At 48.8% G+C, this 15,618-nt stretch overlaps 1 protein-coding gene across 1 annotated transcript in view; it reads right to left on the bottom strand.

Annotated features, from left to right (window-relative positions):
* The window catches only part of SLC6A5 (solute carrier family 6 member 5), a 32,654-nt gene extending 19,720 nt beyond the window's left edge, over window positions 1-12,934 (bottom strand). The window contains exons 1-10 of the mRNA XM_056354508.1: window positions 12,920-12,934; window positions 10,498-10,527; window positions 9,815-10,342; window positions 8,512-8,650; window positions 7,229-7,360; window positions 6,822-6,995; window positions 5,852-5,993; window positions 5,284-5,416; window positions 3,048-3,182; window positions 1,102-1,205 (exon numbers count right to left, since the gene is read on the bottom strand). Of these exons, the coding sequence (XP_056210483.1) occupies window positions 1,102-1,205; window positions 3,048-3,182; window positions 5,284-5,416; window positions 5,852-5,993; window positions 6,822-6,995; window positions 7,229-7,360; window positions 8,512-8,650; window positions 9,815-10,342; window positions 10,498-10,527; window positions 12,920-12,934 (1,532 nt within the window). The remainder of the gene's footprint in view (window positions 1-1,101; window positions 1,206-3,047; window positions 3,183-5,283; window positions 5,417-5,851; window positions 5,994-6,821; window positions 6,996-7,228; window positions 7,361-8,511; window positions 8,651-9,814; window positions 10,343-10,497; window positions 10,528-12,919) is intronic.
* Window positions 12,935-15,618: the final 2,684 nt, after the last annotated feature.

Raw genomic sequence — 15,618 nt, 5'->3', positions numbered from 1 at the left:
TTGCCCTGATATTCTGAATGTATTCATTCATCAAGAAAAAAATCAAAGCCAAGGACAAGCGTTTTTTAAAATTGGACCCAAAGGACTGTTGGAGCAACTAAGTGTGCAAGACTGTTCTTTATTCATCCATATTTTAAGATAAGGATATTAAATTACTGCTGAACACTAGTTCAAAATGTTTTTGTAATCCCTTTTTAAAATCCTGATCCACTTTTCTTCTTAAAGCTAAGTGTTTTGTATACAGTACTTAGAAGTTATAGGATATGGGAGTTCAAATCCCAAGGAGCGTTTGCTTTAAAGTCTTGACTCAGGAATGGTTTTCAGCACAGCCCTGGGACAGTGCCTGTGCCGGCTGGTGGCTGTCCTGGATGAGCACCTTGTCCTTGCAGGAATCAGTAAAGGTTTGCTTCTGTACAAACGAGATTGGCTTTAAAAACATTAAAATAGCAGTGAAGTATTCTACTAATGCCACTTGATTTTGTTTTTTCCACCTGCAGACATTTATCTGACTTGCTTTTTGATTAGAAGACCATACTATGCTACCAGAACAATGACTATTTTTCCTTGTAAAAATAGCTTTTAGTGATTTTAAATTTCACAACTTGAAATAACTTTGCACATGTAAAACCACGCTAAGAGTAATTGGAAAAAATAGCAACACTTAGGAGAAACAAGAACCACGTGTATTGAAATTGCACGTTCAACTCCCACATCTCGCCACAGCAAAATTCAGCCCAGCCTACACCTGGGTAGCCCTTCAGCAGAGGCTCCTGACCAGCACCGTTCCATACCAGTGCTCCCAGCTGCCGACAGCTTCCCAGGTTGCCCCTCCACCTAAAACTGCTGACTCTGAAAACAAGGAGCCGGGGGGGAACAGGAACTATAATAAGCCTACGGCTCATCTTGAGACTAGTAGATTAGGAGCAAGGGAGGAGATACAACACACAAACCAACCAACCAACACAAAAACCACAGGAAAAGAAGGAAAAGGAGAACCAAAGGAAAAGGAAGGTCTTTGAAACCAGATGCCTGCAAGTCAGAGGATGACTGGTTTTAGACAAGACCTGTTTAATAGGACTGATGGATTTCACTCCCACATACCTGTAGCAGTTATTATGGAATTTATTGTAAGAAGAGAGAGTAATGAGACCTCCCCATGCTGCAGATAAGGAGAAGAAAATCTGAGTGGCAGCATCCTTCCAAACCTAAGTAAGATAGACAGGAGAGGAGAGAGCATCGACTTCAGCAGAGTGTTAGAAAGATCAACAACACTATTAAATGATGGGGGGTTAACACATAGGTAGTTTAAATGAACTTTAGAACACTGGATGTCAAAAGAACATTTAAAAGCAAAACCCTGCCCCGAAATACATAGTGCCCATTTGATAAGGATCACCGTTCTTGCCGAGCCCATAAAAAAATGACAATATAAACTTGGTCGTATATGGAAGGCACAAATATTCAAATTCCGTTGCTTGATATATATCAGTTCAAACACCTTCAGTAAAGAAAAAACAAATCAAGAGGAAAAATCTGCATCAGGCACTGTCAGTTTATCTGCCAGTGGCCCTAAATAATACTTTATCTTCTTGATAGAAGTGCAGCATTGCTTGATGCTACTTATGAGGCACAACAATGAGATTACACTAAAATTAAATTTCTATCATTAGGTGCCCATCCAACAGCAGAGCCTGTTAGGCCTGTTTAGACACAAGGGCTCAGTTTCCTCCCATCAGAAGACAAGACAAGCTCAGCCAAGTCTGTCTTCAAACAAGCAAAACAACCAAACAGCATCATTTGTTCTATAACGAAGTTCTTCGAAGCTTTCAGTGCATTTAGACTAAGCATTTCTAAATTGCCAGGCATTTCAGATAAGTTGGTCTTACCTATCACTTGCAAAATGTTTGAAGCGTTGGTGTTTCTGTCTAGAAGGTTTCCTACAAAGTCTGATTTTCCACCCAAGTCCACCGTGCAGAAATGGAGATACAGGTACATGCACAGAGATGCACACACTAACCAGTGTGAAGATACTACTTAAATGCTACTTTAAAGTTACCGGCCAGCAAGCAGTGAATCCTTCATCTAATTGAGTGTGATATTAATTCATGTTACACTGCAAAGGAAACTGAAAACAGACACTGGCCTAAATATTAGCAAATGCTTACCCAGCATTATACAGATACTTAGTGTATACGAACAGCCCCATTTTGCCAAATGCAGCAGTTGTCACCTCCTTAATTGCACAATGTGGGATCCAAAAATGTTCACATTTAGTGCAAAATTAATTTCTATATTGTTTGCAAAAGATTTAATACTCTCATTGCTAAAAAATCAAAATATCCATTATATACAGAGATCTTAAGAAAATTAAGATCTGAACAGTTCATCCACAAAGTGGTTTTAGCCTTAATTGTCCATCTATCAATGTGATACAACATCACTATTGATAGAGGAAAAAAATTCTTAAAGGGGCAAAGAAAAAAAGAAAACAACACCACAGTATATTTCCTGAGGTGCTGCTAAAAATCCCTCTTAAATTTCTCGAGGAAAGAGTCTGAATTGTAACTTTCAGCTCAGGCTTCCGCTCACTCTCCAGACCCCTGCCTTATAACACCTAAGGCTACCACACAGGCACTCACATGCCAGCATTTGCTCAACCTGTTACATACACCTATTCAGAGCATTTCTCAAGAAATGCAGCTAAGTTCGTTATGTTACCTATTAAAAGCTTTGTGTGCTTGTTCAAGTCAAGGTAGCATCCAAGAGACACCAGCGTATGAAATTCTATACTTCCTATTTAATTCCCTATTTTCCAGAGATTCAGGTGAAATATTAAATATGAAGTAAATAACATAACATTTTTAATGTTATTATTATAGATATGTGCACACAAATGAAAAACATCCATTAAAACAACACTCCACGTAAGATGAAGAAGGTTTCCACAAATGGCAATGCTGCCTCTGCACACACTTGCTTGCAACAGATGCTAAAATCTGGATGATTTATTCACCCTGGCAGAAGTATAAGTGCAATAATAAGCCCACCATAGCATCAATAAGCTTCTCCCACTTTGGTGTGATGAAGTACCAAATTCCAGCTCCAGCTCCAGGTAGAGTTACTCCTCTTACAAGAAGGATTATGAGAACTACATAGGGGAACGTAGCTGTAAAGTACACCACCTGGAGAGACAAAAAGAAAAAATTATTGGAAGGGCTTATTTGGATCCATAAGGGGGGACGGGGTGGGGGGGCGCGGGCTGGTTGCAGACTCAAGTGGTACACTATTGCCTGAAGAATGCAGTTACTCAGGCTCAGAGACAATACCCAGGGAATAAACTAGGAAGACAACAGGGTAATTTCCCAGGACACCTGAAATTTTACAGCTCTTCTTGCTGCTGGGAGCAGGAATAATATGAATAGCAACACAGGTGGGAGTTGGGACCTTAGACAGAGGAGGAAAGAAAAAGCCGAGCAGAAAGATTGGAGAGGAACAACAGGAATTTACAGCTAAGTGAAAATAGTCACTTTTCATCCTTGCCCAGAGTAAACTAACACAGTTCAATGGAAATGAAATGAGCAATGCCATTCAAGAACACTTTAACTTCTTTATTTTTCCTATATATTTATCAGTATTTAACCAAGCCAAAAGATCTTTTTTATTCTTGTTTGTACCTCTTAATACTTTCATATCACCATAACAATATTTATGGTCCCAATGAAAAAAAAAAAGTCAGTGAAATGATCCAGATAGACCTAATCATCATAATGCCTAAACACACAACGGAGGTTGTGTCTTTAATGATTTAATAATTACCTAGTACAGAGCAGAGCTCCCTCTGGGGTCAAAAACAATGGCTAGATTACAGCCAGCTAAGCTGTACTCTACCCAAAAGCATTTCAAATCCTTTCCACATGAACCTCTGAATCTTACAAGGAGCAGAACCCTCCGAGCTGAAGTGATTTTTGAAACCACTTTCCCAACTTTCTCTTTGCTGATCCAAGAAGCTGCCCTGATGAATGTGCAGTGAACATACTGGACTCATAAATCCAGGTTTTCTATCCCTGACACCAAGGAGTCAATATTTTTCTTGGCCACTAAGACTCACTTAAAGAAATACCTATTGCCACATCCAAACCCCGGTTATTCTCCTGTACGTCAGCTGTTTCTTGGCTCTGGCCTTTCATGAAACAGTTTGTCCCACCACGCCAAGGGGGCGCGGAGATCTCTGCTTTCCCTGGCACTCTGAGTCTTTGGATTCTCTGCTAATTCCCAGGCTACCTCCCAACAGATGTCATCGCCTTCTACATGCCAAGGGATGCCCTGGAATCAGAAACCCCATGCCCTGCTCTAGACAATTCATAGCTATGTCTACATATGCACTATCTTTATCTGAGGAAACAGCTATTTTGGCCTAGGTTTTTTACTTTTCCAGCCCACTCTGTGTGAATAGGCTAGGTTTATGCTGTGTCATCATCTAACATTTTAACGTGCGATCTAACTGCAGCAGCATTGATGGAGAAGTCTCAGATACTCCATATTCCTGCAGGTTTAAAAAAAAAAAAAAAACCAACAACAAACACCACCAAACACCCAAACCAGTGCTGCTGCTGAAGAAAAAGCTGCATTTCTCTGCCCAGCCAGCTGCCTGGCCAACTCATAAATCTGTACTTCCATGCCAACGAGAGGACAGGCTACCCCTCGTCACAGTTGCTAGTTAGGAGGCACAGCAGAAAGCTGCCGATTTGACGGGCAAGGGAGAGGATGGCATGTGAAATGTCTGAGAAACAGAGCAAGGAGCTGGGTTACAGCTGGGAGGAGTTTTAGATGGCACACAAATGTCTGGGAAAAGAAGATCAGTGCTGTCTCTGCTCGCTCACCACAGACCAATTTAAGTTTGGTTCTGATGCTGAAATGGGTTGCTTAACATCTTAATTTACACCACAATTTCCCTGATTTCAGTGAAATGCGAGATGACTGCAGAACTGCAATGACCACCACCCAGAATAGAGACAGCTGCCAAAGGCACCTTTTTTGCCATCCAGCCACTGAGGGCTCATTTTAAACTTACTGAGGATTAGGGAACAAATGCTGAACCAAAATTTTCTCTTTTTTATGTTTTGGCTGGACAGGAAAACATGGACAAGATAAGGGCATTTCATTAAGACTTAGTCATTTACTGCAAATATTTTTCAGTAATTCATTGCCTTCAACAAGAGTGTCATTCCCTTCAAGCAGCGTGCTGCTTTCTTCCAAGTGTACTGTCACAAATATTTTTCTTACTTTTCCTGATGACTTGATTCCTTTAGCAAGGGAGGCATATACAATCACCCAAGCTAGGAAAAGAGATAGTGCCAAGGGCCATCTAATCTCACCAGGATATTCAATCCCTGCCGAAATCTTCAAGACAAAGTACCTAAGAACAAAACAGAATTTAAAAAAAAAAAAAAAGGAAAAAAAAAGAAAGCAGAAAAATTAATGACAGCAACGGCAGGCAGTAATTCAATGCAAATTTCTACAGTATTTTGTTTTGCTTCAGGGTTCTCAGTGGTTTCTCTAGAAGGTTCCAGTGATTCCCACCATGTATTATTTTATCTATCTGCATTGCAGTAGTAGATAAAAATGCCAGGCGTGGGCCAATACCCTGGCTGTGCTAAGCACCACAGGAACAAAACACAAGTAGTCCAGAGTTTGAAATTTAGCTGTCATCATTCCTAAGCAGAAAAAAGCGGGTATCATTTGCTGTCCTTAGCTATTCTATTTCTAGTCTTCCAAAGAGAGATTTGTTGTCTGTTAGGGTGGATTTTAGAGAAAGATTAAAGCAACATCTCTAAATAAAGAAAGATCTTACTTGAAGTATTCTTCGCTTCCACTGACAAATGTTTTGTTTCCTTCACTGGTGAAGTTAACCATAGTCAAGTTTGGATAGGCACTCATACAGAAAGTGGAGTTCTTGATTTGTATTTTTGGATGCTCACTAATAATACAAGAATCTAGGAAGAAACGAGGGGAAAACAGAGAAAAAGAACTTGTCTAGATTTTTTTTCTTTCTCAGGTTGGGTGTAAAATGACAACAAGAAGCATCAGCTCACACACATTACTGGAGCTTCTGTTCTGTCAGATTTCTGGAACACTTTGCTTACAGAAACTGTAAGGGTCCGGGAGAACCGGGTCTTCAAGTCCCTGACGATTTCCCCCCCTCTATCCCAACGCCTAAGGCATAAAAAGAGCTGGAGGGATCGAGGGGACCTGTGCCCACCCGGAGAACCCACCCCCGCCGGGGCAGGGGCCGCTGCGGAGCCCCCGGGCCGGGCCGGGGACCCGCACCGGCCCCGCTTCCCGCAGGTTCCTCGCTCGGTTTACTCTTCCCCTTTGCGCATCATTGCGTCTTTTGGGCCTTTTGCAAAAACGGGTTTCGTTGTTTTCGTTAAAACGCGCCTGGTAAAGCCCAAGAAGGTGCCGCCAACCGCCCCCAGGGGCCGACAGGTACAGCATTTCATTCCGTGCTTTCTCCTGTACGCAGTTTTTACCGGGAGGGGAGGGTGGGGGGGTGGGGGGGTAAGTGGTTTTGTTCAGCATTATAACTGAAAAATTCCATTTATCCTCGATGAGGAAAAATATAAACAGAAGTTGGGGAAGAGCCCATATGATGCAGAGCGCTCCAGAGGGGCTTGGGAAGCGACGGCTCCTCCGTGCCAGGACCCTTGCCCGGCATCTCCCAGGGGCACAGCTGAACTGGGGAAAGCTCTAGAAAAACACCACGGGCACACACTCCTCAAAAAAAAAAAAAATTTAAAAAAAATCACCCTGCCCCAACTTACCTAACAAAAGTTTGTTTTTATCTTTACAGTCTGGCGTGTTCCACGGGTTGTTGCAGGAAGCCCAAGGGAGCACGGGTACAAAGGACGCAAAAAGGTAGAAAAGTGTGTAGCACAGAATAATATTGTAATATATGGCTATTAGGACCGAGATGATCAGCATCGCAATGCCGCAGCCTGAGAGAGAAGATAGAGAGAGAGGAGACGGGGGTCAGTGCCGGGCCAGGCGGCTGCAGGGCGATGGCGAGGGCCGCGCAAGTTGCGCGCAAAGGCTGCGGAGCCGCCAGCGGCAGAGCCCGTAGCATGCGGCTGCGGAGCGGGGGCGCAGGGAGGCGGCGGTGCTTAAGCCATGCAAGAAAGGGGGTGCAGGTCATGCTCCCCCAAACCGGGCCGGCTCCTGCTCCGCTCACCTTGCAAGGCGGGGATGGCTTTCCAGACCGACACGGGGCCCTGACTAGCAAACTGCCCCAGGGAGACTTCCAGGAAGAAAATGGGGATCCCAGCTAGAGCCAACATCATCAAATAGGGGATGAGAAACGCACCTTGGGGGGGAGGAGGGGGAGAAAAGAGAGAACAACCTGAATCATCGCGCACAGAGGCGGGGGGGCCGCGCCGCCTGAGCCGTCACATCGGGCTGGCCTCGCCTCGCTGCGCAGCACGGTGAGGCGGCAGGCTGGGGGGCTCTCTCGGGCCGAAACCGCCCCCATCCCCCCCGACACCGGGGGCAACTTCGCCGAGACCTGCAGCCCTTAAAGCTCCTCTGCTCTGTACCGACCCCCGGTGCGCCCAGCCCCGGCGCGGGGGGCGCAGCTTTCTGCCCTTCCAGCATTTGCTCGAGGCGGTATTATTGTGAAAGGAGCGTTTTAACACCTCCCACTTAAAAGTTCTTATATGTGATAAAAAGAAAGGTCACCTTTGGGGGGTAAAAGTTGATTTTAGTTTGAAATCGTCAGCGCGCTCTGGTAAAATGGCTCTTGGAACATCTGCATCGCCGTCCGCAGCGATGACGGGGCAGCCTGACCGCAGCGACACCCCCACCCCCTTATTTAAAATTCTCAGTTTAAATAAGAGCCTTTGCCGGGAGAACCTCCGCAAATAAACTTTTTCTTCCCCTTGTGAACTATTAACGGCACAAACCCCCTTCCTGACGTGACTTCTCCTCGGCTGTGCCGAGCGGCGTTCGCTTCGTCCAAACGGCTATTTCGCAACGGGGGCACGGAGAGATGGGCAGGGGACCCCCCAGACCGCACGGAGTAAAATGTGGACCCGGGTTCAAACGTCCTCGTGTGACTCCCCCGCCTCGAAAACCCTTTGCACCGTCCTCCGCTCCCCCATTAGCGGGTTCAGACCCGGGGGGGTTCACACGCGGAGGTGGCCCCCGCTCGATGTCCGGCTGCCATCAGCCCCGCTCCTCATCTTCCTCCCTGCCCGGCCAGCACACACCCGTCCCAGCGGTTTTTAAGGAAACCGCTACCTTTCAACGAAATCCCGCCGGAGCTCTCTTGCTCTCAGAGCTGACCACCAGGAGAACGCAGCCAGGGGCTTCACTAAGCCGCTGGCGGTCCGGGGGTGCCCCCGGCCCCCTGCTCAGCTCAAGGGGTGCTGCCCTGGGGTTTCTCCCCGCCGCAGAGGCAGGGGCGGGCTCAGGCACGTACGGTACTGCAGGTAGAGAGACAGGAAGAAGCCATCATACCTCCCCCGTTCTTAAAGGCCAGGTACGGGAACCTCCAGACATTGCCCAGCCCTACTGCATAACCCACCATGGAGAGAATGAAATCCAGCTTGCTAGACCAGTTCCCTCGGGCTTTATTTTCATCCCCTACATCGTCTTCCTAAAAGGGGGGAAAGCGGGGGAAACAAAAAACCAAACAAAACCAAACCAAGCAAAAAAAAACCCAAAAAACAAAAACCAAAACAAACAAAAAAAAAAAAAAGAGAGAGAGAGATCGGAAAAGAGCCACTTTTGCAAACAAGCATCGCGGGGCTGCGGCTGCGGGGTTCACCGGGGAGAGACCCGGGGACGGGACGGGGGACGGGACCCTCCCCTTTCCTGAAGCCCCTGCCCGGGCTCTCTTCTGCCAGAAAAAAGCCAGGAGAGGGGCTTTTAAACCACAACCCTCCCTCAGGATGCTCCCGAGGGAGCGGAGGCGGCGCCTGCAGCCCGGGGGTGCCGGGGGAGCTCCTCCGGGGGCGAAATGCGCAGGGCTCGGCCCTAAGACTCCGTTCCCGGAGACCCCGGGCACCGCAATGCGCATCTCCCGGCGGCGCTGGCATCCACACGGGGCCTCGGGGGGGGGGGGGGTCGCCCGACTCCTAATGCCCCGGTGCACGGGAGGTCCCTGCGCCCTCTGGGTGGGTAAGGACCCACCGCCGGCAGCAAGGCCCGCGGGGGCCCAGCCCTTTCCCCCAGCACACAGGAACTAAATAAAAAACCGCTTTTACAGAATGAACCCGCCCCTACTCCTTTGAGGGTAAGCCCAGATGCGGGCGGGAGGGGACGGGGTGAGGGGACACCCCCTCCTGGCCTCGCACACCCCCACAGCAAAGCCACCCTGGGGCGCAGGGCCAGGCTCTGGCGGGGTTTGACGTCTTGGGGTGGGGGGGGGTCGGGTTGCTGTATTTTGCTGTATTTTTGGGTACAGTCTCTCAAATACTCGGCCGAGGGGGAAGGGCCAGGCACGCCCCCGCCTCCGGGGGCGCGCACAGACGTCCCGCCGGTCGGGACCGGGATACACCGGCAGGCACGGCACCGTGCACGCCTTGGGGTTAGCCCGGAACTATCGATTATACCGATATGACGTTATTAGCACCCGCCAGCAGCATAGCACCTTCTCTAAAACCCTCTCCCCCCCCTCCCTCCTCCCCCCCTCCCCGCGGCACAGCCCCATCCCCGACTGGTTTGGGGACCAGCTCCAAATGGGTACTGAGTGGAAAGACCCCTCACTCCCCCAGGGTGAAGACAGGGTCGAGAGAAACTCTTTAAGAAGCCAACTTACCCCCTCCACTCTGCCAGGAAGAACAGAAGTGTTGCCATCTGTGCCCAGCACCACGGTACTCTGGCTCAAGGTCACCCAGGCGCCTTTGGCGTTGTTTCGCTCCAGTGTGCTCTTACCAAGGGTTAGATTAGCGTCCCCGTCTGTGCTTTGCAAAGCGGGAATTTTGCAGTGAGGGATAGCAGCTTGCCCGGCGGCCCCTGCCCCAGGGGTGTGCTTGCACGGAAAGGTTTCCAGGGATTCTCTCCGCAGGGTGGAGTTGGCTTGCACCGGGGTGCTGCTGAGCTTGCAGATCCCGACTTTGGTCCTCTCAAAATCGTTTGGTTTAGCTTCTTCGAAAGAAAGTATTTTGTTGTCGTTCGAGAGCGATCGGGGAAGCCTGGCCATCGCGGCAAGGGCTTGCGATGGGGCATTCTGCGGCTCATTTTCGGGGCTGATTCTTACAACTCCCGCCCCTTCACTGGGTCCAGGAGCAACGGTTTCAGGACTGTTCACAGTCTGCTTGCTCATATCCCTGGGATCGGCGTAATCCTAAAAATTGACAACGTCACATATTTTAACAAAAGGAGAAAAAAAAATGTTGGGATTGCAGAGATTCTACAAAATTCTGTCCTCGTGCACAAAACGCATGCGCTAGAAAATCTGGATAGAAAAGTGTTGCAGAATTTCGAGGTGCCCTGGCTCACCTGCTTGCCCTCTCTTTCAACGTTAATATTCTGGGGGAAAAAACAGTAAGGTACACAAAAAACTCGGAAGAAACACACACAAAACGCACCAGCATCTGCAAACCCGTAATTCGAGTTTAAATAAGTGTTTCTACAGCACTGCACCGCCAGACCTCGTTAGATTTCACATCACGACTGTAGGATTCTCCCTTCCCTATCACCAGTGTAGAAAGATTCTTTAATTTTACGCCCCATTTCCTTTCTGTCATTCAACAATGCACATAGGCGCTTTTTTTTTCTTTTCTTTTTTTTTTTTTTTTTTAATATATGGGCAATAGACAAGCTGCCCTGTAGGCAGCCAGAGATGTTAAAAAACAAGTGCTAGTAAGCATTTCTGAGCTGGCTGCCACCTTTCAAAACCCGACAGCAAGACAGTGAAGCGCAAAAATAAGCACACTACCACAGCGGAATTAACGTCATTAACAACTAACTTTCCCTGTTCTTTTTCTTATGTTTTTGACTCGTGCAACACTAAAGATTTCTTTTAAAGCATTCCTTATTCATTAAAGAGATTATTAACGACAGTCCCAGCCCGCCACGCCCGCTTTACCCTCCAGTTTAGGATTATATTTTAGAATGCATATTCTTCTTATACCTTAAACAACTGCAGACAAACCCTACCTTTTCCATCAGTTTAATGTCAGCTTCACCAATAAACCTTCTTTTTTAGAAGAAGGTTTCACGGAACTGTTTCTGTCACAGGTATTCTCTCCGTCTTTATCACGTCTCCCAGCGTCAGGGATGAGATCTGCAAGGACTCGCTCACTATCCCAGTGCACTTCGGGGTACCACCGTTTCCCCCGGCGCCTCCTTCTTCGACAGCAGCCCTACCGCGGTCTGCGGGCGGCTCCCCGCACGGGTTCCGCGGGCAGCGCCGGCAGCACCACGGACAGCTCCCCCTCCGGCACCGCTTCCCTCCCTTCAGCCGCTTTCACCATCAAAGCCATCAAGCACTTACCATGTCTTAAACAGCCACAGATTGACTCGGCAGAGGTAAAAACAGCAGTACAGGCAACTGGCAGACTGGATTTTGCCCAATCCAGAGCAAAGCTTTCTATACTTCCTTGGGAAAGACTGGGTTTGCGTCAGTGCATAGCAAGGTGCCCTTCGGTTGACATTTTCTTGATAATAAGAGCTTGATAAATCATTACCTTTGGTTTCAGATTTTAAAGGGACAACAAGAAGCCAGAGCGCCGGCTAGCTGTCACTCACGCGGCAGTGGGCTTGCGTGTTCCGTGTGACTCATATGGGGGCTGATTACTAAACCAAATCCAGCAAGAGCACGGAAGAAGTTTCCTGCTGGTAATTAGAGGGAACATGTGAGAAACACGTACTACTGCACCTAAAGCAAGAGGGAAATGGGGAGAAACCTTCCATTTCTACCCCTCTCCCCCCTCTTTATTATTACAGTGTGTGATTCAACTTCCCCTTTTTTCCTTCCTGTATTTCTGCAGTTCACAGTTGGATTAAACGTTAGCGTAGCTTTTATATATATGTATAAAAATTATATATTTTTAAATATAAATATCTCCATATACCTATACACAGAGAAGTTCGCTGTGTAACAAGTACACAAACACATTTTAACTGTGTCTTCCCTGTTCTCACCGCACAACACCATATCGTCTATTTTTACTGTGCCTCCTGGGGGAAACCCTCAGCCCTAGTTAAACTAAAACGATACACACAATAAAGCAATCTTTCCTCAAAACTATCTTAAGAATAGTTACGTGGGAGCAAAGATGACGGCAACCGCAGTCAAGTTGTTGGTGTTCTTCCCCCACCCATCAAAGCATTTATGTCTGAGAAGTGGGGGTGGGGGGGGATTACTCATTAAAAGTCAGAATCGTTTTTACAACTTCACCCATAAGCACTTCCCATAACCGTTATTCGCTTCTTGAGGGGCTTTCTCAAAGATTTGTTGCGCACAAGGTAACTTTGTTCATGCTGACAAAAATCAAAAGCGCATTGGCAAATCGGGATGCTCCCTAAGCAACCTTCCCAGCTGTTTCAGCGTCAGAGCCGCTGTTCCTCCGCATACACTATACACTCTGCTAGCGTCAGCTTCTCCAGAGAGTATTTTGTATTTTAGCGTAAGCAATGCGAAGTGTGCGCCTATGCGGGGAGGGGAGGGGAGAAGGGGGCTAAACTCGCCAGCATCACATGCATTTCTTGTACGTCCTTGATTTTATGGATTAGTAACGTTCGTTTCAGCGGGCAGAGTAAAAAAAAAAAAAACCACAAAAAAACCACACAGCACCGCAGACAATTCCGCAAAGCCTGTGGCTGCCCGGTGCCGTCAGGGTCCACCTTGGTCCACTGCAGGCAGCTGCCCGCAGCGCCGGTAGCCGCGGAGGCTGCCCGTTCCCGGCAGGTCCTGTACCTCATCCCTGGCCATTGCGGGTGTAAGCAGAAATTCACCCCTAAGAGTTATTAAAAGCGCCAGGAAAGCCAATGAGATTGGAAGCTAGCAAAGCAGAACATTGAAAATCGGTTTTTGCAGAAAAGATGATCCCGTCTCCCAGCTGAAAAATGCTTTCGCCTTACAGCAGAGCTTGGGAGCGTGTTTGTAACACGGCTGCCGTTAACTTCAAGCATAGGGCCCCACCTGTACTGTAAGTATATAATTATAATACGCACATAGAGGTATTTTTACCCATACACACTTTCAATCACACCATGTGCCTAGACTGTGTACGTTCCTCTCTTCAAATACACTCTCGCGTCTCCGTCCTACCACGCTCTCCTCTTCTCCGGGCCACCCCTAAATCGACGGGTGCACACAGAAGCCAGTTTTATTGGGGAGGGGAGGAAATCGGACGCGTTTTGCAGGGTTTCCTTCTCAGGGCATCCTCCACCAGCAGCGCAACCCGCCGGGAGCCAGGGCAGGGAGCAGGTCGTTAGCTCGGTGATGCTGCCCTTCAGGTTACATTTATGTCCCTAAAAGCACGGACCAAATCATAAGCGACAAGGCAGCAGTTAAATAAATATTTTGGTCCTGAAGACCCCCAAACCTTTTCTAGATTCACAGGGCTGACTTATTTTGGGTTTAGTGGGGTTTTTTGTTGGTTGGGTTTTTTTTTTTGGTTGTTGTTGTTCCTCCCCGAAAACCGACCAAACTCATTCTTCTCATGCTTTTCTAAGCGGTATTTTTTGCTTTCCCCGTTAGCACTGAAACGTGAAATCGAAGTTTCACCCCTGGACGAGAGGAATCGATCTCCTTTACTTTCAGCACAGGCCAGAGCACTCCCCTCTTTCCCCCGCACACGGGGTAAGGGCGCTCTCGCTGGGGCACGGCGGGAGGTTCTCGCTGAGGATCGGAGCCAAGGACCCGGTTTTGGACGAGAGGAAAACCCAGAGAAACATGGCTGGGATTTCAAACATTTCCCTTTTCCTAGCGCCCCCTACCCCTCTCCCCCCGGCGCCGGTTGCGGTGAAGCCGAGCTCCCCCCGCGCCGTGCCGGTGCTGCCCGCCCACGGGCGGCTTCCGATGGGGGCACCGGCCCTGCTCCGAGCGCCTGGTTTGGAAGAATGGTTCCTTTCCAAAACAAAACAAATCCCTCCAACTGAGGGGTTTAACGTCAGTTAAATTCTAATTAGAATTACTTTTCTGAGCTCGCTCTTAGTTTCGAACTGCCTCTTCACAGCCCTGAGGACGATACCTGAGGGATTACGGAAAACGACCTGGCGACAGCTCCCGGCACACGCCACCCCCTCCCTGCCTCGGGGGGTCACCCACCCCCGCCATAAGCCTGCCCTGGCCGGAGGAGTCCCTGTCTGCTTCCCAAAGCCACGGCCACCGGCACAGCCCCCCGGGGCCGCCCACACCGCCGCTGGGTGGGTGGGGGGCGACTACTCCGGGCGGGGGCGGGGGGGGTGTTCTAGTCTTTCAAAAAAAAAAAAAAAAACCAACAACAACAAAACAAAAAAAAAACCAAAACAAAAAAACCCACAACACCAAACCCACAAAACAAACCAAAAAACAAACAACAAACGGGCAGACCCCACCCGGGCCCCGAAACAGCCCCCAGGTCCCCCTGCCCGCCGTGATAGCCCTCGGAGGCAGCGCAGCCCGCAAACCGGCGCCGTCCGCGGCCTGCGGAACGGACCAACGAGTCTTAATTACTTTGTCAAAGATGAAAAATAGCAATTGATTTATTTTGCTTCCCTTGCTCGCCATCCCTCCTCTCCCCCTACCCCCTCTCTGCAGATAAGCAAATGCACAAGGGAAGGCGGGGGAGCTGGCACCGCCGGGAGCCCCCTGGCCCCCCTCCCTTTGTAACACGTACTTTCCTGCTCTTACACCGCATTCGTGCCGTGCCTCAGCGGAAAAAAAACGAGTCACGACAGGAGCAAGCGACACCCACGCAGCTCCCGTCCCTGCGGTCACATCCCCCGCCCGCCTGCTTTAACGCCTGGGTTAAGCACTGCGGCTATTGATCTTAAATCTCTCTCCTTCTCCTTCCTTCATACTGGAAAGTTGGCCTAAAACTGATGGAGGCATCGCAGCGAGGAACTGCAGCCCCCCGCCCTCCCCGTTTTCTCCCAGGACCCCCAGCCGCAGCCCTCGCCAGTGCCACACTGAAGTCACAGCTTGGCCGGGGGTCCCCACGTAGAAGAGGGACAATCAGTTTGTGTCAAGCGACTCGCAGGGCTCCAGCCCATGCTCCGAGCGGAGGTTCCCTCCTTCCCTTCCCAGCTCGGTCTCACCTGGATTTTGGGTTTGGCTCGGAGCTTTCCGGCAAATCCAGGGAAAACCGCTGGGGTGGGGGGCTCTCCACAGCAGACGGCCATTTACACTCTTTTCTCCTTAAAGCTAAAAGGCAAATACAATAGTAAGGATAAGGAAGAGTGTAAAGAACCCGGGAATGCCTTTAAGTGCCCGGTTAAGATTGCTATTGAACAGCCTTTTTGTTAAAGGCGGTCACCTTAGAGAGGTGTCAGAGGTGAGCTGGGAAACGCACTGATCCCATCTGTATGCAGCATTTCGTGTATCTGACTTGCAGTCAAACGGGGGTTTCACCTGATCCTTAGGTTTGTGGTAGGTGGCACTGACCTCAGCCAAGCCAGCCGCTGGGGTGG

Source organism: Falco biarmicus, chromosome 10 (genome assembly GCF_023638135.1).
Source record: "Falco biarmicus isolate bFalBia1 chromosome 10, bFalBia1.pri, whole genome shotgun sequence".
NCBI classification, from domain to species: domain Eukaryota; kingdom Metazoa; phylum Chordata; class Aves; order Falconiformes; family Falconidae; genus Falco; species Falco biarmicus.
This window is presented reverse-complemented; position numbering and strand designations above follow the sequence as displayed.